The 26,852-nt window shown below is 45.0% G+C and overlaps 1 protein-coding gene across 10 annotated transcripts in view; it reads right to left on the minus strand.

The window, feature by feature from the left end:
* The window catches only part of LCP1 (lymphocyte cytosolic protein 1), a 65,118-nt gene that overhangs the window by 17,357 nt on the left and 20,909 nt on the right, over window positions 1-26,852 (minus strand). For 9 of the 10 annotated variants that reach the window (XM_024568513.4, XM_053916334.2, XM_024568475.4 and 6 more), the window contains 7 exons: window positions 10,735-10,823; window positions 9,919-10,082; window positions 9,626-9,755; window positions 8,135-8,267; window positions 5,885-5,966; window positions 3,560-3,725; window positions 2,004-2,146 (listed from right to left, as the gene is read on the minus strand). In XM_024568513.4, the coding sequence (XP_024424281.1) occupies window positions 2,004-2,146; window positions 3,560-3,725; window positions 5,885-5,966; window positions 8,135-8,267; window positions 9,626-9,755; window positions 9,919-10,082; window positions 10,735-10,798 (882 nt within the window). In that variant the 5' untranslated portion in view covers window positions 10,799-10,823. Of the gene's footprint in view, window positions 1-2,003; window positions 2,147-3,559; window positions 3,726-5,884; window positions 5,967-8,134; window positions 8,268-9,625; window positions 9,756-9,918; window positions 10,083-10,734; window positions 10,824-11,392; window positions 11,523-26,852 lie in introns of those variants that run through there. The other variant, XM_045201115.3, reaches the window with a different exon arrangement.

Genomic DNA, 26,852 nt, shown 5'->3' on the forward strand with positions numbered 1-26,852 from the left:
CTGGGGAAGCCGGGTTTCATCTCTTTCCTTCCTGCTTTCCCCTCCTCTTCGTTTTCACTGTAGCTGTTTTGAGCCAGTGAAAGTTCTGAGCAGGTGTTAGGCCCTAACACGTGTTACTTCTGTTTGGCCTGGCTAAGTGTCACCTCATTTCATCTGATCCTAAGAAATCTTTCTCACTCACACCAGCAGGGACCTTCTCCCTGCCTTTGCTGACTTGGTGTGATTTCAGGGCATCTCAAAGTCGCCTGTGGCTCAGACCTGCGTCACAGTGCTGACCTCGGCTGGGACACGGCTGCTCCCTGAGAACAGGCACAGCCACTAAGCAAGTGTTCAGTTGGCCAGTTCCTCCCTCCCACAGACACCTCCCAAGTCCAAAGCGGTTATTGTTCGGAAGCCCACAGCCTCTCAGTGATAGGCAATCAGCTAAATGTATGGCTTAGATTAAGCAGCCTAATTCTGGCTGAAAAGCTGGAAAATTTTGGCTGAAACAATTGCAGAGCTTAACTGTTGAGCACAAAGGAAGATGATGTTTTCCAGCTGCTGTTCAACCGCAGTTTGGCTGGTGGGGCTGTTAATAACCAATGAAAGTGGCATAGTTAAAAAAAAATGAATTTGGCATTATTAGCTTAGGTCCTAAGGAACGGGGGACTTTACATCCTCAAAGCTTCCGTCTCTGAGCTCTAAAAGCCAGGAGCTCACAGCAGGAAAAAGCTGTCACTCAGGAATTGAAGCCTGTGACTCCTGGTGAGCCTTGTGCCCTTTCCTTTGACTCTCTGGAAGAAATTGCTTTAAGTTTTGAGAAAGTGAAGACAAATGTTTTTTGCCTGCTGCACCGGGCATCTCACACCGTGGGCCCCTTGGGACTGCCTCCTGCCGTTCCTTACGGCTCCTCATGCTGTCTGTCCTGGTCCATCCGTCATCTGCATCGGCAGCTACTCCCCTTCACCTTGACTGGGAACTTTTCACAAAACTGAAACCACAGCGCACGCTGTGCCCTGTCTGCCTCTCTGCATCGTCGGACTGATTGGGTCTCTGCACACTCTGGGGTAGTTTCTCACTGCAGACAGTTTCCAGGGCCATTATCTTTTAAAAAAATCACGTTGGGCTGTACAATAGAAAGCCTTTCAAGAAGTTCCCGACTTGTCTTTTCTTAGAGAGTCAGGAGAGCGTGGCGGTCAGGGACGTGAGCCGTGGAGGCCAAGGGCTGGACTTAAATCCGGACCCAATGCCCCACTCTGGGAACTGAAGTTCGCTTTACCTCTGTGTCCCGAGCTGTAAAACGGGAAAGTGGTAACCCTCACCTCAGAGGCCTGCTGTGAGGGCCAGTGAGTCGGTACACGTATGGAGCAGTGAGAACAGTGCCTGGCACGCAGTAGACACTGTGAGTGCTGACATTAATCAGAAGAGTCCTCGTTTATTTTTTTATTATTATTTTAAATCCTCACTTGAGGACATGTTTTTTGAAAAATTATTGTTGATTTTAGAAAGAGAGGAAGAGAGACAGAGAGAGAGAAAGCTATCGGTTGCCTCCCACATGTGCCCTGACTAGGAATTGAACCAAAAACATTTTGGCATGTGGGATGATGCTCCAATCAACTGAGCACCTGGCCAGGGGTCTTTTAATTTTTTAAAGGAATCCCGATCTGACAGTCTCATTCACAAGATCAGGAAGGCTTCATAGTCCTGCACACACTTGATCAGCCGTCTTATCTCTCGCCCTTCCTCCACCCCATCCTCATCCTCATCCTCATGCCTCTACTTCCTGATACTGAAACTCCTGATATTGAAGACCCTTCTCCCACTGTTGCTATGCAGCTGCTAGGATTCAGGCAGACCTGTGTGTGGCCCAGCCATGGACTTGGGACCAGCAAGCATTCCAAAACAGCACCAGCCACCCCCAGAGAGCCTGAGGAAGTGGGGCCCCTGTCCTTGTCTTTCGTCCACGAACGCCCATGTTCCCTCCACGGCTGCGGTCAGTCCTGTGCCAGCTACCGTCCTCCTACCTTGATGTCGGTACTGAAGTTGGTGATTTTGCCGCAGCCTGCGGTTTCCAGGTGGTAGTTAGCCCACCTCAGCAGGAGCTCCTCGGGGGAGAGCTTCATCAAATCCTCCAGGCTCTCCCCTTCTCTCAGAAGGGCAATCAGGGCTGAGGAAGCACAAAAGCAGAAGGAGAGTCAACACAGTGGTAGCTGGGGACCAGCTGTAGCTTTGTTGTGCTCTGCTCCAAAGCCCAAGATCACAACTCCGTCTCTCTGGGCTCCAGGTACTTCCAGCTTTTCCCAGGGAGCAAACACTTTATTACTGTTACTCCCTAAAAGTAGGTGTCGGGTACTGTGAGCTTATGTATTGTCCTTATTTTTCAGATGGGAACGAAAAGCACCAATGAATCTCAATGCCATGCCTAAGAATAACGTGGCCGAGCAAAGGAAATAAACCAGACTGTTGGCTCAGAACGCTGCACTGGGTCTGAGAGGACAACATTTTTGCTTTTAAGAGATCAATTTTGTGTTAATGACAATGCTCTATTGTCTGTTCCCACAGGTGTTTTAGATTTCAAGTGCTTACCTGCATAATTATAGCAGCTCAAAAATATAATCAACTCTTTCCTCTATATTTCCCAGGTGAATAAATATTCCTTGCTCAGTTAGAAGGTTTAAATATAGCTGAGGTCATTATTTGCAAATCAATAGTTTTGCTCTTGGGTTCTGAATTCTTTGTTCTTTTTATTCTTCTGTATTTTATGCTTAATATATTGGTTTTATATTACCCCAGGGTTCTTCACTGGTTGTTGTGATTTGGACTTGAAAAGTGTATAATAAAATTATATATATATATATATATATATATATATATATATATATATACACACACACACACACACACACACACACACTTTACATTTATATATAGTATAATGTAAAGATTAGAATTTGGCTTCATATTTCATATTGGTAGGATCTATACCTGAAAATAAGACAGTAAAATTGTATTTTACATGATACTGGTCAAGATCTATCACTTCTGTCTGAAGCCCAGGGCTGTAACTGTTCCAGTACAGATAGGATGGTCAGAGCAAACACGAAGATTCACAGCTACATATTTAGTGAGAACTTTGAAGGACTACCTGTAATTTTCTATTGTTTTGGTAAGAACTAGACCAAGTGTCTCCTGATCTGTCGATGTCACTGCGATATATGGATGTGAATTGCTTCATAAAACATAAGTTGAAAGTAGACTTATTTGTTATAAAGTGTCTAGAGGCAAAATTAGCCCAGAAAACCTGTTGAGGTTGGAGTCCCAGACAGCTAGCCTGAACCACAGTTTGGAAACATGCATTATTATTAGTCTGTAGTCTTAAAAAGCTTTTGTTTCATTGTTTAACAAATCTGGTCCGTGTAGATAGAATCTGCTACATTAATACAATGAATTCACCATGACTCTCATTTTCAAACACTGAGGATTCTAAGCTTCCCTATTCTCGACATTACCTCCTACAGCCCCCAACGCACACAGTAATAAAAAGCCACACGATTAATAACATCCGAAGCTTTGCTCGTACCTTCGTTTCTGCTGATTTCGATGTCGGCAAACAGCCCAATCTTGATGACTTGCCACAAAAGTCCCAGAACCAGGTAAGGCTTCCCCTCCTTTAAGTCCTCAGCCCCGATGTTGACCACGTGGCACCCGATGGCGGAGGCCGAGTTCAGAGCCAGGTTCAAGTTCTCCTGAAGGAGAAAAATGTATGCAAGTTTTGTCTGTGACTTTGCAAATGTTGAATGATGATTACTGACTGGCAGTGACAACAATATGTTGCTTCTGGAGACTTCACAAGGTCTAGAGGCACAGTCTTCACTAGATTAACATCGAGGAAAAGCGGCGAGCAATAACTGGAAAAGACAGTCCAGGAGCTCAGACGCAGAGCTTCTGCAGCGCTGAGGCAACCCAGCCAGAACCCTGGGTCTAAGGCCCTTCCTGGTCAGGATGAAACAAATGAGTCACGTATTTTCCCGTCTTGCCATGTGATGGAGCCTTCACCAGCAACGTCTCCGTCAGCCAGACACCTAGGAGGCACCTTGGAAGGGAGAAGCTACCCTCATTGCCTTGTCACTGTCATTAGTAACACAGCTGTTGATTGTCAAGGTCACCTTCAGATTGGGCATTGAAGGACGGAAAAAGATACAAATCAAATTCGTAGGAAAGAGACCATGGTTCTTACTAGGACAATTGGCTGAGTATCTGTAATATCTAAGGGCGTTGAGCACACACACCCCTACACAAACACACCCCCATGTGTGCACACTCACAGGCACCCGTGTGGACAGATTATATGTTTTTATCACTGGTAACAGTGTATATCATGTAACTCACATGCAGTTGGGACAGGGTCAGGGAAGTTTTCAGTCTGGAGTCTGTAAACTATTCTTGGGTCCGACAAGGGGAACGAGTCAGAGTCAGAGAGGTAGAGAAGTTGGTTTTATACAAATTAACAAGATAAAACACTGGCCACCAGCGGATTTGTTGGGAAGGTAACTATGAGAAGAAAAGTGGTACTTTTGCCCCAGTGTGTAGCTCAAATGATGAGTGAACAATACCAGTTCTTATTACAGCCAAGGTCATGAGTAAATTCAACAGTAGGTGCCTTTGTATACATTTCATCACCATTGTTCTCTTTGGTTAACAACAGTCCCACTTTAAAAGTAGGCAGGGTTGCTTAAATCCCAATAGGAGGTGAAATACTGGTTCATGATTGAAGAAATGAGACATGGCTTCTGAGCAAGAGAATTACGATCGTATTTAAAGACTGGAACTTAACAGAGAAATACATCTTACTAGCTACTCATTGTTATTCCAGTTAACCAACACATTGGGGCATATAAAAACAAGCTACATTCATCACTCGGTGGTGACACCAAACAGCTCTGCAAAGGCTATCAGAGCACTTCCCGCTTTTCACCCTCCCACTTCTTAGCAAGGCATGTCTTTGTAGCCAACTGCTGTGTATCTGGCACCAACTCAAAGATAAATTGCTAGGGAAAGTTTAAGTTAAAATTTTACCAGTGTGAATTTGTATTCATTAATGGCCAAAACAAAGAATTCCTCAACTGCTCACAGCCCACGAACCTTCTCCCACCCCACCCCCACCCCCGTCCCCATCCCACCCCTGTTACATTCATAAGAGTAAATAGAGCGTGTCCCTCCCTCCCCACCGGTCAGGATGAGTCACCAGCCCAAAGCCTGGGGCTGGGGAATAACCTCTGAGCTTCTGAACAACTCAGACTCCGCAGTTCCGGGGCGTAAAAAGTCAGTTTTTTGGTTGGCCAAAAAGTCAGTTTAGTTTTTTCTGTAAAGTAAAAGACTCATGTTTCATTTTCACCAATGACTATTTGATTTGGCTATTTGGAGTATGTGGGCTGTCTCCCGCTACTGGCTTCTAGTGGGTAGAGGCCAGGGGTGCTGCTAAGCATCGTCGGATGCATAAGATGGTCCCACAGCAAAGGATTATTTGGCCCGACTGTCAACAGTACCAAAAAACTTCACAAACCCTTTTTGACATGTTCTGTCAGTCATAGCACCTTCTCCACAAACCACATAAGTCTTTTTTTTGCATTTCAGTTGCGCTTTTTACCTTTCTTGAAGTAATAAAGCACAATATGCCAAAAATGTTGCATATTTCCTTCCATCTTCAATATTAAAATGGCTGTACACAAATTCACCAATTTCGATAAGTTTTTTCAAAATGCATTCTGATGTGACAGCTGTCACAATACAGCCCAACAAAATTGTTTTGAGTGAAGTTAAAGACAACCAAGCGCTACTGGAGCCATTGTACGGAACAAAGCCAAAGGAGCTTTTTGGCCAGCCCGGGGACCGAGGGAAGACGTACCTGAATGGTGAAAGGGGTGAGTTTCTTCTTGTTGATTGTTCTTTCGTCAATTGTGTCAGGCACGGACAGGTTGATCATTTTACTGAAGGAGAAACAATACACTTAAAGGAAGCAAGGCTTCCGAATAACAGGGCCCAGCAACACTGAATTTAAATTCTAGCAATTTCATAAACAAACGAGATTGGCAACGTAATCAGTGCTACCCAGTGTTTGGATAGAAAATCAGATAGATCGTTTTGACGAGATTCAAACTACCTGTGGGAAAGGTTAATATTCCTAAACTCGTATTGATATTTTAAGGCAGGAAGTAAGGACCTCTATGTCATTCACTTCCACTAAAGGCTACAAGATTATCCTAGTTTCCTTAGCATATTCGGGAACTCTGGGTGGAGGCCCAGAGCAAATCCTCCATGAGTATTTTACTTTCTCAGCCATGAAAGTGTTCCACTGTATACAAAGATTATTATACACTTTTGAGCTTATAGAATGGCTACATTTCTATTTGACACCTGGTCAAACTCTATGCCTTTCATCCAGCACATAGTAAATGTCTTCTATCTTGCTGTAGTCATTGTTCCATCGGCACTTTAGAAATTTCACCCACCAAGTATCTAACGTATTGATCAGCCGACGCAAGCAGACACTGTTTATGAAAAGCCGACGTTACCCAAGTTACCCTTGGTTTAGCCTTCAGTGGGGCATAAAAAATAAATTTCCTTAGGTCGCCTCCATCTTATTTAAAGAAAGGGAGTTGGAAAAAAAATACGAAGAATCAACAACAAAATCGAAGAATACCAAACTTGACTGTGACTTTTCTTTTACTGAGAAGAGACAGCAGCATGAACATGTTTTCCCTAACAGTTTTTAAGCAACTACCTTTTTTTCGTGGTAGAAAAAGATGTATTTCTATAACTTTATTGTGTATATATAGATATATTTAAATAAAAGGCATTTTCCTGCACTATAGGCAAAACAAACTCCTAAATCATCATTTGAAAAGTATGAAAGTGGAGTGAACCAGAAGCTCTGGGAGGTGATGGGCAGAGAGGTGGCTTTGAAAAGGGTGAGCTGTCGCTCCCACTGAACAGCCAATAGTCCGATTACACAGACACCAGGTGTGGATATTTAAAGGTATGTTAGGGTCCAAAGCAAGACCTTACAATGGCCTACAAACAATATGTGCTTTAAGAATTAAGTTAGGGGGTAGATCACTGGAGATTGGCATGGACCCGAAAATGACCCTCTAAATGGGTTTGGATAGGAGGAGAGTATGAGGAAGGACGTTCTTTAAAAAAGGCAAACACAAGGCAAAGCCCTCGTTGCAAGTTATAAGAAGGGTGTGGATGGGAAAGAGTCAGTCTGCTCGCTGTCATCCATGCAGCCGTTCACACGGTGCCCCCAGCTGGGCTCCGGGGTCAGGGGGTCTTGTGGGGGTCAAACCACAGGACACTGACGGAAGGCCACGGGGCAGGGTGGGTGCCAACCGAAGAAATCAGGCCTTGTTCCTGTCGGCTAGGTGTTTGATTTTTTTTTTAAGTGGTTGAACCTTTTAAAAATTAACTTTAATAAATAAAATTCCAAAAGCAGAATTGCTCTGCTCAGAGCAGAGAAAAGGGACTTAAAGTCTTGCCCACCTACCCCTCCCTCCAACTCCTGGGCTCGCCTGAGATCATGGTGCCTTGACTGAAGGCACGTCAATCAAACCTCCTCACAGGCCCCATGTTTTATGGTGACGGCGATATTGTCAAAGGCATCGCCGCGAACACACCCCACTGGGCTTTGAGCCTCCCACAGAGAGAACACCTTCTCCTTGGTGGGTGCGCTTGGTCGGGTCGTGGTGTGTACCACCTACCACGCCCCTTCATAAGGGCCTGTGTTGGATTTCTCCAGGTACCAGGCTGCATTGGTTCATCCTGCCTACTCTCCCGCCACGCTCCAGTGAAGCCAAGCAGTACATCTGCCGAAAGGAATTGCTCTTGACCTTGTGCTACTAGAGCTCCCTCTTTATGTTTGTCTGTCTCCCATGCACCCCCCCTTTCACCCAAGAGACACTAGCTTTACACTTCTCTTTATAAGTTTCTCTCTCGACATCACTTTTCTCTCCTGGACCTGCCAAGTAAAACTCCAGAAAAGCATTTCAGGTCCAGCTGACCCCTGAAGGAAGCTGGCCCGGGATCAACACAATTAATCGATGGTATTCTGGAACCTTCTTGGGAAAGCTCTGGCAACCAAGAAGGAAATGTCACTTACCAAAGGACGATGCCGTCACCAACAGCGCTGAAGAGGTCGTTGGTGTTCGGGTCCATGGGGATGACGTGGCGGCAGTCGGGGTCGTTTTCCAGGGCTTTGTTTATCCAGTTCACGAAGGCGTACTTCTCTTCCTCTGCAAGACCGCGGTGGAAACGACCCACGGGCAGGGTGAGAATCTAACCCCGTCAGCACTGCGCGTGCGGGTCTTAGGTTCTCAGGCCCGGGAGAGACATTCGAGGCTCTTTCCCGTTGCCTGATCACCTCACGTTTACTGACAATTGAAAATCTCAGAAGACTTGGGGCAGGGGCACAGTGTCTCTGCTCGCTCCAAGTCAGAAACCACACAGCATGCAGCTTTAGAAGGTATATAAGTGTGCAAATAATTTATAGTGAGAAGCAAGTATATATAGCTATGTTTTATATATATAAATATATATAAATAATGCAATTATTTTTCTTTACATTTATTTATAATTTAAATATAAATGTGCTCTAATTCTTACAGAATAAAACTTGGGGTTCTGCTGTTAGCCCTGCTGATTTAAATGTGGGTGATCACAGACAACCCTTGCAATATCTCTGAGTTGCATTATCACGAAATTGCTATGAAGTAAAATCATTTGTGATATGTTTCTTTCCTAGCAGTAAAGCTGCTTGAGGCAGATTTTAGAAATTTAAATAAAACCCCGAGTTACGCCCAGTACTGTGTTTCCCAACGTGCGAGCCACGGAAGCAGTCATGGCTCTCAGAAGAACCCTGAGTCACGAAACTTTGAGAAGCACCTGCCACAGCATATCACGGCCTTCAAGTTTCATAATGTCTGATTACAACGCAGAAGGCCACGAAAATGTCTGTACATCAAAATAAAAGGTTAACCTGTGTCTTAGCAGTGACTTCGGCGGTACTTAACCATGGACTTATCTTGAAGAGCAACTAATGTTTTGAAGAAGTCAGTTTGGGGGCTGCTGGAGTGCCGCCTTGTTGGGTGGTGAGAGGTTTCCCAGTAAGGCTGCTGGGTGGTTGCTTTCGGGATCTTCAGACTCAATACACAACTGCCTTACAAATCAACAAAAACCCACAGGTTTCTGGACCCCTCAACAGAATATACTGAAAAATATTCTTCACCCCTCAGCAGGCATGAAGAATAATTATGAAGCTGCAAGTTAGAAGAAGCCCTGGTAGCTCCTTTTGTCCAAAAGATTTACCAAGGAATTTCGGCAGCCTTTTATGCGCCTTTTAAAGGCAGATAGGATTAGCTGGTGTTGGGCTCCACCCAGAGCCGGAAGTGCTGGCTCACTTATGCACGGGAAGATGCAGAGTCATCAACAAACTCCTCTAAACTTCTGCTTTTCTTTGCACCTCCTATCTTTGAACACCGAGTTTAGAATGTGCAGTCCCAGAAAATGGGTCCTTTCTGCATGGTCCCCTCTCCCTTGGCCCTCAGCTCCCCCCCACCCTGCCCCTTGGTCCATGCCCATCATCATGGCTTACCCGAATAGGAGTGCTGGGTGCCAGCGCTGGACTGCTCTGAGGTGCCACCAATTGCACAAATCCCTTCCTTCTTATTGATCGCTTTTCGAAAGGTCTTGGCCACATCTGTGCTTTTCAGGCCATGAAAAACCTGCAAAAATATAACGTATCTTTAGAAACCCGCTATGTGATCAAGAAAACCACAAAGAATACATAATGTGGATGCAAGGAGAGTGGTGGTGTGTTTCTGGATATTTTTCGAATCAAAGTTCTAAGTTTCGAATGCAACTCCTCCTATTCTGCAACATCCTCACCTTCATAAACTCATCAAAGCTGATCTTTCCATCATGGTCCAGATCCCCTGCGGCCATCAAGTTCTCTGTGATTTCTCTCACTCTGTACCCAGGCAGGGGCAAGCACGCGGCCTTGAACAAGTCGTTCAACTCATTGCAGCTGATGTACCCATTGCCATCAGTGTCTGTAAGGCAAACGACCAGAGGTAGGTTCAGAGCAATTCGACTAAGAGCAGGAAGAGAGGTGAGGGGAGGCTGGGTGGGAGGTGAGTGGGCAGCAGAAGCGATCACTCAGGGGTCACGGCTGGACCCCATGCCAGAGTCTCACCAGAGGGCAGTCGCTATTGGATATGGTCCCTAATATCCCTTCCAACACCCCAGAGGCATAACTTCAAAACAGAGGTCTGGCAACAGAATCTAAAGGGACTCTCATAGAATCAGATGGGGAAATTAATCACAGGCTGGAGATAAAGAGTCGGAAAAAGTAAGGCAAACAAAGTATGAGAACAAAGAAAACACAGAAAAATACTTAAAAAAAAAGAAAAGAATTAACAAAGAAAACCAAAGACAGTAGGTGCAATAAAAAGATGAGACGTAGAGGCCATTTCCAGGAAGAGCTACAGGTGAGGAAGGGTCCCTGTTCCATGTTTTGATAGAGAAAGAAGGGTTTATCTTGAAAGGCACATGTCAGAGCTAAGTTCCCTAGCTCCTGTGCCCAGTACCACCGGGTTCCCATCACTTCCGCTCTTTTGCTCATTTTAGCATTTCATGGACTCTGTCCTGGAGATACTCAATATAAAAGAGAATTGTACCACCTGAGGTACCAGGTCAACTCACCAATTTTGGCAAAAGCTTCTCTGAGCTCCATCATTTCCTCGTCAGACACTGATCCTCGGGCCATTTTTTATTGCTTTAAGGCAACAGATCTGCAGGGGGAAAGAAGGAACAACTGTTATGCATTTAATTCTTAAAGTGCCAATTTCCATTTATTAAGTGAGGAAGTATTCCTCTGCATCTCTCTTGATGTGTAACTCTCTCTCCACAACATAAGAAATAGTTTCTTTTTTAACCTTCCACGTGGCGGTCTCCAAAGCCGGCCCTCACTAATCTCTCCTTTCCCTGCTACCTACCACCACTATTTCTTCGGGGGTGGAGCTTACTGCCCCTCCTCTTGAATCTGGATTGGTCCTGGGACTGCTCTGGCCCTTTAGAAGGCTGGAGGACCCTCCCTTGTAGAATGCTCATTCTTGGCACGTCCCCTCCCTCTGCCACACGGGAGAGCCACGGGAAGAGCCAGGGACAGAGACCTGGGTGCTCTGGGTACCAGTTCCTGCTGCGCTCCCAGTAGGTGGGCAGTTGCACCTGCCTGCCACCCAGGCTGGCCTTTCAGGATGTTTCAGCCCCTTGGAGCCCCGGGTGTCCACAGCCCCAGCCAGCTGGGCTCCTGACACCAAGAGCAAGAGAGATGCTGAAATGATCGTTTTCAGTCACTTACCTTTGGAGCAGCTGGTTACACAGCAATACACAACTACAACACTTAACTCTTCCCCAGACATCTTCTGGACATATCGTCACGTTTGCATTTAGAAGTAGTATGTTCGGCCAACCCAACAGATAGCTTTTCAAACTTACAAGAAAGTGATCAAAGTTCTACAAGTAGCTAAGGGAAGAGGAAGGAAATTTGACGCTCTAGTAATTCATAGATGGGGATCTAAGGGACTTTTAGGTGCTCTCTTCTCAGAAAGGCTGGTTTGGCTGAGAAATGTAGGCCAATGCTGAGCCACTTCCCTTGTCCTGGGCATTGTTGCTCCTTCTGGGGAGAGAGAGAATGCACCAGAAAATGGATTACGGTGGGGAAGAAAATGCCCCTCACTGGTCCAGCATCTTTCAAGTAGGACTCCCACTAAGGCTTATTGGGTTTCCTGTTTGGGGGGGGAGAGGGGAGGGTGGGGGATTTTGATAATTCTATTTTGGGATGTTGTTTTAAATTGAGTTCCTTTTCTACAGTTTCACATTATCCTACAGCACACTGCTGCCCCGACCCCAGTGCGACCAACATGCACACAGAAAAGGAGACAGTTTTAACGCTTCACCCCGCCACCCGAAAATGCATGATGCCTAACTTTGCAAATCCACACCCACCTTACTACCCTGTGACATACACATATGAGTGCTTCCCAACTTTTGTTTCCCCGTGTGACCCTTGGTCAGCAGAAATGTTGTAAATTAAAAAAGTGAACAAATTAAATTAAAAAGAAAAAAAAACAATCCTGGGAGCCTTTGATTGAAAAAACCCAAATGCCCTCCTTCCTCCACTGTCCCAGCTCCTTGTCACCTTAGGCACCGGTAGGAACTCCAGGGAGCATGATTTAAAATTGTGGAATTACACATACTGTTATTTTTTTTAATTCCTTTAAAAATATATTATGATCCCACTTCTGGGAATATATTCTAAGAATCCCTCAGCACCATGAAAGCAGAACGTCCTGGAAACACAAGCCGACTTTTAGAGACAGAAGGACTCTAAGGAGTAATGTTTACAACCAATGAGATATCACACTTTGTCTATGTCCAAGTTCACAAAGCAATGCCAGGCTACCATTGGTCCACGCGGTTGCTGGGGAACAGAGCAGGGAAAGGATGGAGGGACTATTGGAAGGGTCGTTACAGAGCAGAACTGAGAAGACACCCTTTAGCTACTTGAACTGGATGTGCAAACAGAGCCATTTTCCCAAAGCAGAGAAACAGGAAGACGAAGCCATTAACACGTCTCAGCTCAGACGCTTTCGAAGAGGAACATTGCTGGCTGATAATGAAGCACTAGGTCCTTTACATCGTCTGTGAATGTGTCAGCCTGGAAAAAATTACACCCATTTGAACGCATCCGTATTTGAAGGCATGAGCTCCAAGAATGCTGGTAAAATTCACAGAGACAATGGGTGGGTGTTTCAGTTTGCAAATTCCTGGCACCACCCGGGCAGCAGACTCTAGAGAGGTCTCTACAGTCACGCCCTTGCGGTAACCTGGCCTTCTTCAGTGACCCCATCATAGAACTATGCCCTGCCAGGGACAATCTTAAGGTCTCTTGCAAATCAGTGGTGAATTCTAAAGCCTGTTTTTGAACTACTGCCCATATACAAAGAAGGGAAACATAAAATACACAGGACCTTTAACACAAAGTCTAAGAAGAAAAATCTCAAGCCATTCTCTAAGTCACACCTGGCTGCTAGTTTTTCTGAGTAATTGAATTGATTAAAGCAGTAGTTATAGAAACCCATGATATCTGGCCAAAGAAAGTACTGGTTGTTCATTGTTACAAGATTATTTTTAAAGTCATAAAAAAATCAAATGACCCCTCGAAGCGCAGAAGCTGCGGAACTTGTTCGTTCCTTTAAGTCAGTGGGTTTTGAGTCCCGACATAAAGGAAGTTGGTATTTTCCAGATTGGGAGTGGAAACAAAGGTCTGAGAATGACTTCTCATGATAAAAGCACCTGACTCAAATTCCTGAAGTCTGAAGACAGAAACTATTTTTAGGTGTTGGCTATAGGACACAGTGCTGTAGAATATACAAAAGGAACTATGCTATCTAAAATAAATGTGAAACTGTAAGCTCAACTTTCTCTGAGGAGAGAAAAATTGATAATGAAACGAAGCAGGAAGAGTGGGAAAAGGAGACCTATCCGCAGTGAAGAGCTCGTGGGCTAGGATCCTCTCTGAGAGGCGACAGCGCTGTGCTGGTCAGGGCTTTCATTCAACACATCGACGCCCAGTTACATAACCACCGGATCAGGGGTGCACCTGTAACCTGGGATCGCATTGCCAAGGGACTCTTTTGAATGTGCCCTACTTTTCCTGCAACTTGACCCCGTGAGCGGAGTAAAACTGGAAACTCAGGACCCAAATTCCTAGCTTTACCTCAATAATTTCAGTCTGTATCCAGGGGGAAAAACTGTACAGCTTCCCAACCCCTCGGCACACAGTGAGTAACCCCAAGCACCCTGGAGTCTAGAACACGATCGATACTGAGGTCTCTGGAGTTAGACTGCGGTGACTAGAGAATTAAAATATAAAGTACACGGAACTTCAACACAAAATAAAAGACCCGTACGTTTTTGAAAAACTTAGATAACACAGGTGCTTCGCTTTCACTTATTTCTGTCCACTTCCTTTTACAAAAGAGACCACTTCAGGGGGTCTGACTGTGAAAAATGTACTACCTATTCTTGGGATCCCATTTGTCTGTACATACAGACATACCGAAGCTCTCCATAGAGGATGATTCTGAAAATGTATTTTAAAAATGACTTTAAGAAACCCAATAATTATAAATGGTCTCGAATACAGACAGCCACTTAAAGGGGCTCTTAGGGATTCTTATGTCAAGTCAAAATTTCCTGCCTCCTGTCCCTTTCTCCCACACATTCACCGGTTCTCCAGGGTGGTTCCTGAGGACAGAAGTCTCACCTCTGTGGCCTCAGAGGAGTGAGAAGCAAGGTGGGGGAGGCTGTTCTCAGCACAGACTCGGGGGGCTCTTTCCTGTCACTGCCTCAGGCAGGGTCAGCAGTCCCGGCGGGCGGCTGGCAGGACTGCTCACTCCAAACCTGACGGACCTACCGCTGCTCTGGGGGCCACAGTGGCTCCATGATGGCATTGGGGGGCTTCTGTACACAGCACAGCACACAGAGCCCAGCTCTGCAACCAGGGAATGAGTGCCCACAGCCTCTCCCCTCTCCCCCAGCACACCCCCAGCACCCCTGTCGCCTGCGAAGGATGTGATGCAGAGCAACCCTCTTGCAGGTAAAGGGGATCAATCCTCCCAGGTGCAGGATGTGGAGGCTGCTTGTTGCCTTGGTATCCCTCTTTCCCTGGGCTCAGATAATAATATTCCTGGTGTTAACGTCTTGGAACTCCACAGCTCCCCTTCATTTCACATTCTATTGGGCTGGCCAAAGAGTCCGTTATGTTTTTTCTGTACGATGGCTCTAGTAGCGCTTCATTGTCTTGAACTTCATTCAAAACAATTTTGATAGAATGTTTTGTGACAGCTGTCATATCAGCGTGCATTTCAAAAAATTCATCAAAATTAGTAAATTTTTGTGCAGCCATGTTAATATTGAAGATGGAACATTTTTGGTGTATTATGCTTTATTATTTCAAAACACAACTGAAATGCAAAAAAAGATTGGCGCAGTGTATGGAGAAGGTGCTGTGACTGATTGAACATGTCAAAAGCGGCTTGCGAAGTTCCGTGCTGGAGATTTCTCGCTGGACAATGCCCCACGGTCAGGTAGACTAGTTGAAGTTGATAGCGATCAAATCGAGACATGAATTGGGAACAATCAACGTTCTACCACGTGGGAGCTAGCTGACATACTCCAGATATCCAACTCAATAAAGTTACTGGGAAAATGAAAATTATGTCTTTTATTTTATGGAAAAAAACATGTGGACTTTTTGGCCACCCTAATACCACCGGGACTTGAAGATTCAGACCTTCCTCTGGTGGAAGCTCAGGGTATCGCTGGATCTTTTCAAAAAGCTGCCTGTTGATATGGGCTAGCTGGCCATCACTATCACACGGCTACTTCGGTATCAGACGCCACTCACTCATTCAGACCTTCATTCTCTCACTGTCCTGTGCGCACGGCTCTCCGGTCGCACGGCCACACACATAGAGGTCACAAGGGCTGTGGCTTTGTGCAGCCCACAGGTGCACATCAAGTCTCAAATGGGACACAGAGATGATAGCTCACTCATTGAAAAAAGTTTCGAAGGTCAAAAGTGAATCCATCAAAAGGATACACACAGGGCTGAAGGGAAGAAAGATTAGGTAACAGTAAGAAAATGAGCAACACGCACGGCCACCTGTGCACCATCAGACTCCGTTTTGCCTCTCTGGGCCTCAGTTTCCTCATCTGTAAGTTGAGAGATGAAATCCCTTCCAATTTCAAAGTTCCAGAAGTCTACTCTGTAGTGGACAACTGTACGCACCAGCTGGAGCCAGGGTATGGTGCATTTCAAACGAGCCCAGACACAGGGCGGGGGGCTTCCGGGAGAGCCGTGACCTCAGCCCTGGGGGAGACTTCTCAGGGAGGTGCCTCCGCTGACAAGCACCTGGCGCCTGCCACCCTGACCTGGCTCCTGCCCTTACCTCCGCAGCAGGGAAAGCTCAGTCCTCACGTGTTCTCCTTTCCTCACCGCGCAGGAAAGCTACCAGGGCAGCAGGTGGTGTCGCCCGTGCAGCCCAAGACATGCCGATCCAGTCCCCTCCTAGTTTCTAGGCAAGACTGTATGCAAACTGTCCCAGAAAGAAAGCCACCTGCTATTTTCTTAAAAATATCCAAATAAGGAAACCCTACAACCCCGCCGGTGTCTCATGTCGCCACGCTGTAACCTAAATCTTTTCTGATACTATGAAAGCTCTCTCTCTCTCGGGCTATTCTCAGAGGGAATAACAGCAGTGGCTCGATTCATAAAACTCCTGCCACACGCCTTGGTGACTGCCACCGGGCTTCTAAAAAAGTTCTTCTCACCTGGTTTTGGGGGCTTATTTTCTGAATTTTGAGAGTTTTCTTTGCTGGGCCAAGTTCCTTACCTGATAACATAAGAATAACAGAGTCATTGAATGCAGAAGTGAAAGGCCTTAGGCATTACCTGTCTGGCCACTTTTCTCCTGTCACAGAGGAGTGAAATGACAACCAAGTTAAAGGACGTGCCCACTGTCACAGAGCTCTCTGGGACTGGGACCCAGCCTTCCTTATTTCTGCTCTTTCCTTTATAATGTTTTCTCATCGAAGAGGGAGTGCTGTTCTTTAAGACCTGCTCAGTTTTTAGTAAGTATAATTCCCTCATGCTTTCAAGTAGCTTACGGATATAATTTCATGCATGCTTCCTGCGTATGAAGAAAAACTTAATCTAGGGAGTGAGAAGGTGCTGTTTCAGTTTAGGCTACAAACACCATATGCCAAACTATTTCTACATATTATTGGCACCTTCTAGGTTACAATGACCAAGGCAACTTGGTGACTGGCTCCTGCACTTATCTGCATATTCATCCTTGACTTTGCATGACGGCAGGCCTTCTGATTTTCCTCAGCAACCGAAAAGCAAACCACATTAAAACAACTCACTCTCAGGCACAATGCTCAGAAGACAGTATGCCAAGTTCACAGATGAATGTGATCACACCCCAGACTTCTGAAAACGATCAGCATGGTTTCAGACCGCCTGTTCCTCTGGCTGCCGGATGGGGGTCAGGGAGCCTGTCCATCCTCCTTGAACTCTGTCTGGTTCAGCTCTCAGGCACCTACACCCACACCCGTGTCTTCCAGCACATTACTCGATCACAAACTGTGAGTCACCGCATAGCGCAGGTGCTCAGAAAATGAGTTTGCAGATGCACACAAAGAAACCCATCTGGCTGCCGGTGATGTGGGGCAGTGGGTCTCTCTGTAAGTACACATCGTAGTGTCTGCTCTGAGCTGAGTCCTGCCAAGGTGGAAGCAGAGGGATGTGGAGATGGAGCAGTGACTGGAAGGATGCTAAATCCAAGGCCAGGATGCAGGAACTTGTAGGTCCAGGGACACACAGGAAATCATTAGGAATGGGTGCATTGAGATGCAATTTGCATATCACTATTGAGACTGTGAGACTCGTCCCCCAGAACTGATAATAGAAAAAGAAAACAGGCAGTACCTGACTACTTAGTCAGGGGCACTGGCCTCTGTCCCCTTAGATTGTCAAATAAAAAAATGACAACAGCCAATGTAACAAGAGCTGTCCGGTGTGAATGAGTGAAAATTACACCTATTTCTTTATCAGACCTGCAAAAAATATATTTTTTGGTGTGCCACAGAGTTCGGTAATTATTTTATGTGCTGTGAGATGAGAAAAGCCTGCTCATCACTGCATTAAATGTATCACTCCCACGGTGCTACACAAGGGCAAAGAACGCTTCATTGCCCAAGAGCAGAAGGAAAGCTGCATCTTAAATAAGCAGCAGAGAGACAACGTGGAGAAAGGCACTCCACTTCTCCATAGGGGAGAAAATCGCCCCGCAAAGACAGGTGCGAAGCCAGAGCTCGCCCAGGAAGACAAGGACGGTTTAGCAGGACTGGCCGGGGAAGCGCGAGGTGGAACTCTAGAAGCTTTTGGGGAAGTGGCATGGCGGTTCCTTCCCTGTGAGCTCTTGCTTCAAGAAGGAAACCTTGGTGATTTAGGCTGTCCTTGCTAACTTCAGTCACGATGCTCACTGCATTCACTGTAAGTAATACAAACACTTTTCTTTTTAGTCCTCACCCGAGGATGTGTTTATTGAGTTTAGAGATGGAGGAAGGTGGGGAGAGAGAGATAGACAGACATTGATGTGAGAGAGAAACATCGAGCAATTGTTTCCCATACGTGCCCCATCTGGGGATCAAACCTGCAACCTTTAGGTACACGAGATGGTGCTCCAGGCAACCGAACCATTCGGCCAGGGCAAGCAATACAAATACTTTTTGTCTTCCTCATGCTATAAAATGATTCTACCTAGAAGCCTTGTCAGTTTGCTTGTCTGTAGATAGCTTGCCTCTTTTTATTACCACTTCCCATTTAGAAAACACAGACCTGCAAAGTGAGGAGAGAACTGGACCTGTTGGAAATGGGAAAATGTGGGCCCTGAAAACTGAAGTTTCTCTACAAAGTCTCACAATGAGTCAGTGACTAGCCTGAAAAGAGAAGTAGGGCCTGCCAGTCTTGGTTTGGTCGAGCCATGGGATGGGAAAAACAAAAGTCCATCAGCATCAGACAACCTGAAGTTTCAAAATGCCCCTTGAGATGCTCAGCCCATGGAGTGGACTGCACGTCTTAGAGGTGAGGCTGACCAGGAGAATCAGGGGAGGGCTTTCTTCTTTGTCCTTAGCTTGCAGTTTCACCTGTGCGAGACCACGACCCCCACTGGAAGGGCATTTCCCCCAAACGCTCATGATCCTATCTTCCTCTATAAAATAGGCTTCATATATATATATATATATATATATACACACGTGTATGTGTGTGTGTGTGTATATGAAACCTAATATATATATATGTATGCACATGTGTGTGTATATATATGTATATATATATAGTGTCCGGCACAAATAACACCCCTGTTCTTAGTCACAAAATCATAAGCACGTAATTCTGTATCACTGTCACACTCAAGCACACCATAGGACATTTTAGGTGAAATGTTCACATTAAAACGATAAATTATTACCCCGTATCATCACCTTACCAACCACACTGGGCAGGCCTTACTTCTGCCAGACCCTGTGTACACTGAACTAGGGAGCAGCGTGGTACGCTGAAGAGATACTGGGTTTTCTGATGCAGCTGCTTCTTGCTGTGGGCTTTAGAAACGTTACTTCGATTTTCTGAGCCTCGGCTTCCTCACATGCAGAAAGAGAATATTAACAGTCCAACCACGGGGCTCCCTCCGCAGGGTGCCGTTAGAATTAGATGACGCAGAGTGTTTAAGTTGCACAAAATCGTGCTTGGCAGAGGAAGGAAGGGGCGGAGGGATGGAGGGAGGGGAACATAAAGACCTAGAACTTGTACAAAATAATGTTCGGGAACAAGCCCAATTTCCACTCTAAGTTGTATGAAATCCTATGTCACGTCACCACCTAAAATCCATACAATCGTATGAATGTTGTGTGTGTGTGGGGGTGCGTAAATCTAGATTTCATGTCTGTGCTCTACCGTCAGACGTGTTCATCTTGGCTTGTTTAGGCACTGGGACCACTTTCTCTTCGAGAGTCATAGTGGTGAGTCTCAAAAGATAGTGCACAGTCGGTAGGAGATACCTGGAAGCCAACAGCATTGGTACGGGCTGATGCCATGTTGCGTGGTCAAGGCCACTGGACTTAGCCTGGCCTCGAATACTGGTGGTGGAAAGTACCTTCTAAAGGCTGAGGAAATGAGGCCAGAGTGGGGAAATTACAGCAACCTTAAAAAAGCCTGCCCACATCCATACTAAGTCACGAAAAGAGATCTTTGGGTATCTGCGATGAGTGCCACCGGGCAGCACCTGTCCCCCCCCAGGGTGCACCCGTGCCTGGGGACCAGCTCTGTGAGCCAGGACTCTACACCCCTCTGTTCTGCCCTCCCTACTTCTCCAGGCGTCTGCTCTCCTGCAGTTGGGGCTGGAAAACCACCGAGGCCATGTGCGGTAACATTTGCATATTAGCAATGACAGCAGAAGCTCCTATTTATTCTTAACGGTGTGACCTCATTTTCCATCAGCTCCTGGGAGTAGTCCTTCTAGAATCTCTAATGACAAGCTCATTCTCAGAAAAAAAAATGAGGAGTTACAGATAAATTGAGGCAGGAAATTTTAATTTGGTGGGATATACTTATCTTCACTTTGTTGGAAGCCATGGTTTGATTGGCAGGTGCTCACCAGCACCAGCTTACACTGGGGTGTGCCGTGACAGCTGTTCTGTGACACTTTTTGTTTGGTTAAAAGTTTAAGTAACGAAAGAGTCTAGTCTAAGACCTTCCTAACTCTTATTTTAAGGCCTTGTATCATAAAATCCTCAAGCATTTATTTGTATGTATTTCAGATATGTTTGGTATGGCCGAGACCACGTGGCTCAGTTGGTTAGAGTATCGTCCCAATACACCATGGGTGTGGGTTTGATCCCCAGTCAGGGCACATATAAGAAGCAACCAATGAATGTTCAAATAAGTGAAACCACAAATTCTCTCTCTCTCTTCCTCTCTCTCTCTCTTTCTCTCTCTCTCTCAAATCAATAAAAAATATGTTCAGCATATCAGCAAACCCATCGAAAGTAGAGTTGGGCTCTCTGCCCAATGGAAATGTGATATTAGGAATAATCATCCACTAGCTGACCACAGAAAGGAATATTTGACTTAGTAGAAAGCAGCTAGTGTGCGGTGTTAGAAGACACGATGTCATTTAAATTCACGGGTTTGTGCTGTTAAGAAACTGAATAGATCATGGGAAAAGACAAGGTGTGAATCTTGGTTCTGGCACTTACTGGTTCTGTGACATTGGACTTAACCCTCCCTGAACCTCAGTTTGGTCCTCTGTTATACGATGATTGGAACGCCAACCTTAGGCAGCCTTTGTATGGAAATATCATCAAATAAGAGGAAACACATCAAGTGCTTAGCGTGATGCCTAGCACAGAGTAAGGACTCGGTGAGTCAGGAGGGATGGCGAGTGTGGCAGAGAGAGAAACACACACAGGCTGATGGAATGGGGCAATGAAGGGAGGGGCGGCATGAAACCAAGAACAGATGTGGGAAACAGGCAGGCCTTCCCCTATTTTACAGAGGAAACTGAGCTCCGGAAGATTTAAGACGTTTGCTCAGACTCCACATTCAGTGAAAGGCTAGACTGAGAATCCAAACATGCTTCCAATTTGCTCTCATCTTCACGCCATATCGGTCTGAAGCACAGAAACTGTAGAATACACTCAGACTCACAGCTTTGGAAAAACTGACGTATATATAGCATACACATCACATATCATGCACATTAAACACGACCACCCTACAGATTGTCATAATTGCCTTTCTCTGTGATCGTAGGAAAGAAACAGAGAACCAGGGATATTTTGATGAAAAATCTCAACTGGAAAGACACCAAGGGAAGGGAAAAAATCTGAAAAACTTCCCTATGTTGCCCATAATATTTCATCTTTCCAAAGGGAAAAATTAAATATGTCTTTACAAAGCATTGGAAATGACAGAGAAGTTCATTTCATCTTTTTAAAAAGAAAAGAGGTGGATCATTAATACAAAATGGCATACTTGTTTCTCTCTTCTTTCCTTATTTTTACTCTGCACTATTATCTAGTTTTCTCCGTCAGGAACACCTGTGCCAGTCTTCTTAACCTGGCCTTCCTGGTGAAGGTGCTGGGAGCCGATGATGCCAAGGAGGTACCAAGGATCCACATTTTAAAATGCTACCTCTGAGTCTAACAAAGACGCAGTTCTAATTCTCAATTTTGCCTCAGAAATGATGACAATGAAGAAGCAAATTTCATACAAATACACTTGTTCATCTCTACTTCACACATCTGGATACACAGTTTGGATAAATTTTAGTGATAACTACAAGACTGAGGGATCAAAATGCAGGGCATTATTTAAATGCACAGTAATTATTGTATTAGTTCACTTTCCTCTTGAAAATGCAACCAGAGAAAAAAAGAAAACAAATTATGTGAGAGATTGCGATTCATATGCATAATTAATTTGCCTGCTGAATTTGGTGTCTTGGCCTTTCTGACTTTGGAGAACATAATCTCTTACATTTTAGCTCCTCCAGTCAAGGGGGGGGGGTGTGTGTGTGTGTGTGTGTGTGTGTGTGTGTGTGTGTGTGTGTGTGTGTGTGTGTGTGAGAGAGAGAGAGAGAGAGAGAGAGAGAGAGAGAGAGAGAGAGAGAGAGAGAGAGCGCGCAAGAGAGAAGGGGAGAGAGGGAGTGAGGGAGAGAGGGAGAAAAAGAGAGAGGGGGAGGGAGAAGGAGAGAGAGGGAAAGAGAGAGACTCCCTACATGTAACTGGAGCTGGACTAAAACAAGAATCGATGCCACAACCGCAGAACTGCGGCTTTGCCAGTTCCTCAGTCTCACATCTTAGCTTTTCTTTCTGCCAGAGAAAACAACCAACCACGTTTGAGAAACAAGCCCCATTCTAACCTGCAGGAGCGGCAGAGGCAGGCATGGCTCTGAAGTTGAGCAACACCTATTTTAACTCAGTTAAGTGGGTCGCTGTTTACCTCTCTACTTCAACTCCCAGTGAAAACAATCTTTCAGTCTTTTGCAGCTTTTAGAAGACCTGTATTTGGCCATGACTATTTAGTTATAGATATGTGTGCTTGGGTCCAAATACTAAATTGTTTAATTTATTCCTACCAGTCACAACAATTAGACAATGTGAGTGCCCCTGGACTCAAAACATTCTCACCTTCTGAGACTGATGATAGCTTTGTAAAGCTTTTGAGGTTAGAGACCGTGTTTTGTGGCCCACACAGAGGCCTATAAATTGGTAAAAAACCAAACAGCAAGTGAACAGAGGAGCTGAATACTGATGATGATAAAGAATAGACTGTTTAATATTAAGCAATTATAATTATAACAGAGGCATTTCCTTGGGATACAGTATGATTATTTAAGTTCACCTCAGGGGCGTAGGTGTGAATGAGCCCCCTGGTCTGCTGCCTGCTCACTCCAGGAGGCTTCTTCCCCTGGGGTTCGGCAGTTAATACAAAACTGATGCAATGGTACCAAACCAAAGTGATAAAATATTGGAATGTACGGCCTAGCCTTCAGATCTGACAATAACACTGTAACTACCTCACAGAATTGTTGCGACAACAAAATGCATTAATATGGTTTAAATGTTTACAAAATACTCAATTCAAAACGAGTGGTACGTAAGTGTTGGGTTGGGCAAAAAGTTCATTTGGTTTTTTCCTTCCGGTGGCTCTAGTGGTGCTTAGTTGTCTTGAACTTCATTGAAACCATATTGGAGATTATATCGTGACAGCTGTCATGTCAGCATGCCTTTTAAAGAACTTATGAAAATTGGTGGATTTTTGTGTAGCCATTTTAGTACTGAAGATGAAAGAAAATATGCAACATTTTTGGCATATTATGCTTTATTATTTCAAGAATGGTAAAAATGCAACTGAAATGCAAAAAAAAAAAAAAGATTTGTGCCATATGTGGAGAAGATGCTGTGACTAATCAAACGTGTCAAAAGTGGTTTGTGAAATTTCTTGGTACTATGGATATTGTGGCCAAATAATTCTCTGCTGTGGGGCTGTCTTGAAAGGTGCTTAGCAGCACCCCGGGCCTCCACTCACTGAAAGCCAATAGCAGGAGATAGCTGACATACTCAAAGTAGCCAAATCAATAAAGTCATTGGTGAAAATTAAAAATGGGTCTTTTATTTTACAGAAAAAGCCATACAGACGTTTTGGCCAGCCCGACCTTAGATGTTATTATCACGCTGGTTGTGGGAAGTCTCCCCTCCGCCCCCTGCTGCCTGCAGCGTCTTACAAGATGGACTGGCTATGAAACCGCCGGGCGCACTGCGTAATGACTGAAACTGACAAGCGAAAACAACGGGAACAGGCAATCGTGGGAGGAAGTTGAATCAAGAGGGCATGGAGGACAGCAAGGGGGAGATGCCATGTGGGTGCCCGGGGTCGCAGCCGCTGAGGGGAGGCACCCCCGGAAGATGAATACCCCATCAGGTGGCAACGTCTCCGAACTTGGAAATGAAAACCATGAGAAACAGCAACGCTTTTGATTTCAGAAGTACACTGCCATCAGGCAGCACAAGGAAACTTGAACTGAAATCTGCGGGCACTGATGAGTTTTGCACTCCGGTGAACTCTAGTTCTAAGTTTTATTTCTGCAGGGCTCCGTATGCAGATGGCACAGCATCAGTTCATGGGATGATATCTGTGAGTAGGGCCACTACTGACAAAAAAACCCAAACAAAAACCCAAAAACCAAGGAAGACAACTAGATTAGTCTAAATGACATTGCCCTGCTCTAAAATCTGTGCTCAGTCACAAAGCCCAATGCCGTTGTAGTCTTACTTTACACATTTTCCCTTCATAACTATAATTTTACAAGAAAATTTCTTATCATTTTACCTAACCTCATGTTAAAACTTGTTTGCTCTCTCTCCTATATACACAGAGGGGCCTTTACTCTTCAGGTAACAAGGAGAAGTTGCCTTGAGTATGTTCTGAGAATTATCCCAGGTGAGTAAAAGTTAATGCTACATGGTGCTTTGTTCTTTGTCATCAAAGAAGCCCATTATCAAGGACTTAGTTTTGATAAGGGTAGCTAAGTACCAGCTCCGTGAATGTACTTTGGCTAAAATAATGAGATTGTGATTTTGCTTGTCTGCAGGGGTCATTGGGCAGTTTCTTAAATTCCTCAACGTTGGTGTCCACTGAGTGCTTTGGCAAGGAGGAGGGATGGTGGGATGCAAAATATTATATTATTACTGCATCTCCTTTCATAGCAGTCCTGGGGAGGGGGGCTCAGTACATATTAAGTTATTAAGTAAAACCAAAGAAATCAAAGAAATCACAACTATCTAAGGGGCTGAGAAAAAAATACTTGCGATAAATTTGCAATTTGATAAATATCATTAGCACCTACTGTGTGTTAGGAGAGACAAGAGAAGAAGCTGAGGCTGTCAGCAATTCAGGACTTGAGAGTAACGCGATATTAGTACTGCTATCCTTACTTTAACATCGAAGACTCAGCAAGCACACACAGAAGACACTTCGTGCAAGAAACGCAGGAGCGGAGTCCCATAGGAAAACGCCTCCCTAAGGGCATGCTTCTTAGGCATGAGCCTCGAAAAGTAACCAGGGGGTTTACAAATAAAGAAGAAAGCCATTGGAGAAACTGTTGCAGCAAAAAAAAAAAAAAAAAAAGTGTGAAAGAGCATAGGACTTCCTGGTGGCTTGTGGTCTTGGGTACCCAGAACGTGTGCGCAAGGGACCTGGGAGTCAGCTAGGCAGAAGGAAGTGACAAGAAAGAAGGCAGGGGAAGTGGTTGAGCAAGTGTGTGAGGGCACATAATTCTTCAGTAAAATTATGCGTTAACTGAAGGAAGATACTTCATCCTACTAGTATTTGAAACCTGCAGTGGTATCTGTTATTATAAAAATAAAAATATTTCTGGGCTTATTGCCCTTTTTTCCCCCTTCTCTTTCACTTTTCTCTGTCCCTCTTTCCCCTCTCTCATTCTCTCTCCCTCTGTCTTTCTCTCCCTCTCTGTCCCTTTGCCTCTGGTGTCCTTCCCTGCCTCTTAAAGCTCTGAGTGCCCAGATCTCTTCAGGCAGCTGCGGAAATAAAAGCCTTCCGTTACCTACACCTGGGGGAAAAGTGCGCTGGTGCAGAAGAGAGGACCTGGACTAGATGCACCGGCTTAACTGGCAGCATGGAGCCCGAAATCCCGGCTTCCTGCTGCCCCTGCCCCTGCCCCTCCAACTGCCCTGTACCCTTGGGCCAGTTCATGCAAGATTGAAGCCCATCCCACATCTGCAAAGAGGACTAAATGGTGTCGCGCATGAAGAGCGGCTGTGCACAGTAATCACAAATGTTCAGTGTTAGTATTGCTTGCCCCATTCTCTCTGACTTAAATAGATTCATTTGAAGAGCCTTTACTTGTTAGCCTCCCTTCCCCAAACGGTTTAGAAAGAGAATTATAAATGATGTGAAAACACGGAAATTGTTTCCCAAATTACCACCTGTTTCAAGGCATAATTTACGAACGAGACACAATTTAAAATGTGACAAAGCAAAGAAACGCATCCCAGAGATGGCTAATGAAACGTCCCCACAGGCCCAACTCCACCCACCACCGCCATGCTTGTCTGCAGGGGAGGACCAGAAGGTTCTTCCCTGATGCTATGGCAGGGAGCGAGAATGAAGAGGGATAGATATTTTAAACACATCAGGTGGCTGCTTTAACAAGCCAAATTTGATTTAAATCAAGAGACTTTATACTCCTTTGAGTTACCTTTTCGTGTTGCCCTTTTCTCCCTCCCAGGGTAAGGAAAACGCTGACCCACCTTTGCAGCCTCATTTACTTCATTCTCATCAACATTTTTACCTAAAATCACACCCAGCATATCTTTAAATGTGTTCTTCCAGAGGGTTCAAGTCTGGCCTCTCCCAATTCCACATTTTTTTTTCCAAGTGGGATGTGGGAAGCAATACCAATGGTCCCCTTTTTCAATGTCCAGAAATTCACATTTATAGATACATGGCTACTCTCGTTCAAAATCGCCTGGGCTGACATTCTTTCCACGATTTGACCAAATAGAAACCAGGTAGCATAAACTTACATAAAGTTGAAATCAAAACGTGTGTGGATAAAACACCTTTGTTTAATGATTTTTTAAAAAGTTGTTCCAAGGGA

The sequence above is a fragment of the Desmodus rotundus genome, chromosome 13 (genome assembly GCF_022682495.2).
Source record: "Desmodus rotundus isolate HL8 chromosome 13, HLdesRot8A.1, whole genome shotgun sequence".
Lineage (NCBI taxonomy): Eukaryota > Metazoa > Chordata > Mammalia > Chiroptera > Phyllostomidae > Desmodus > Desmodus rotundus.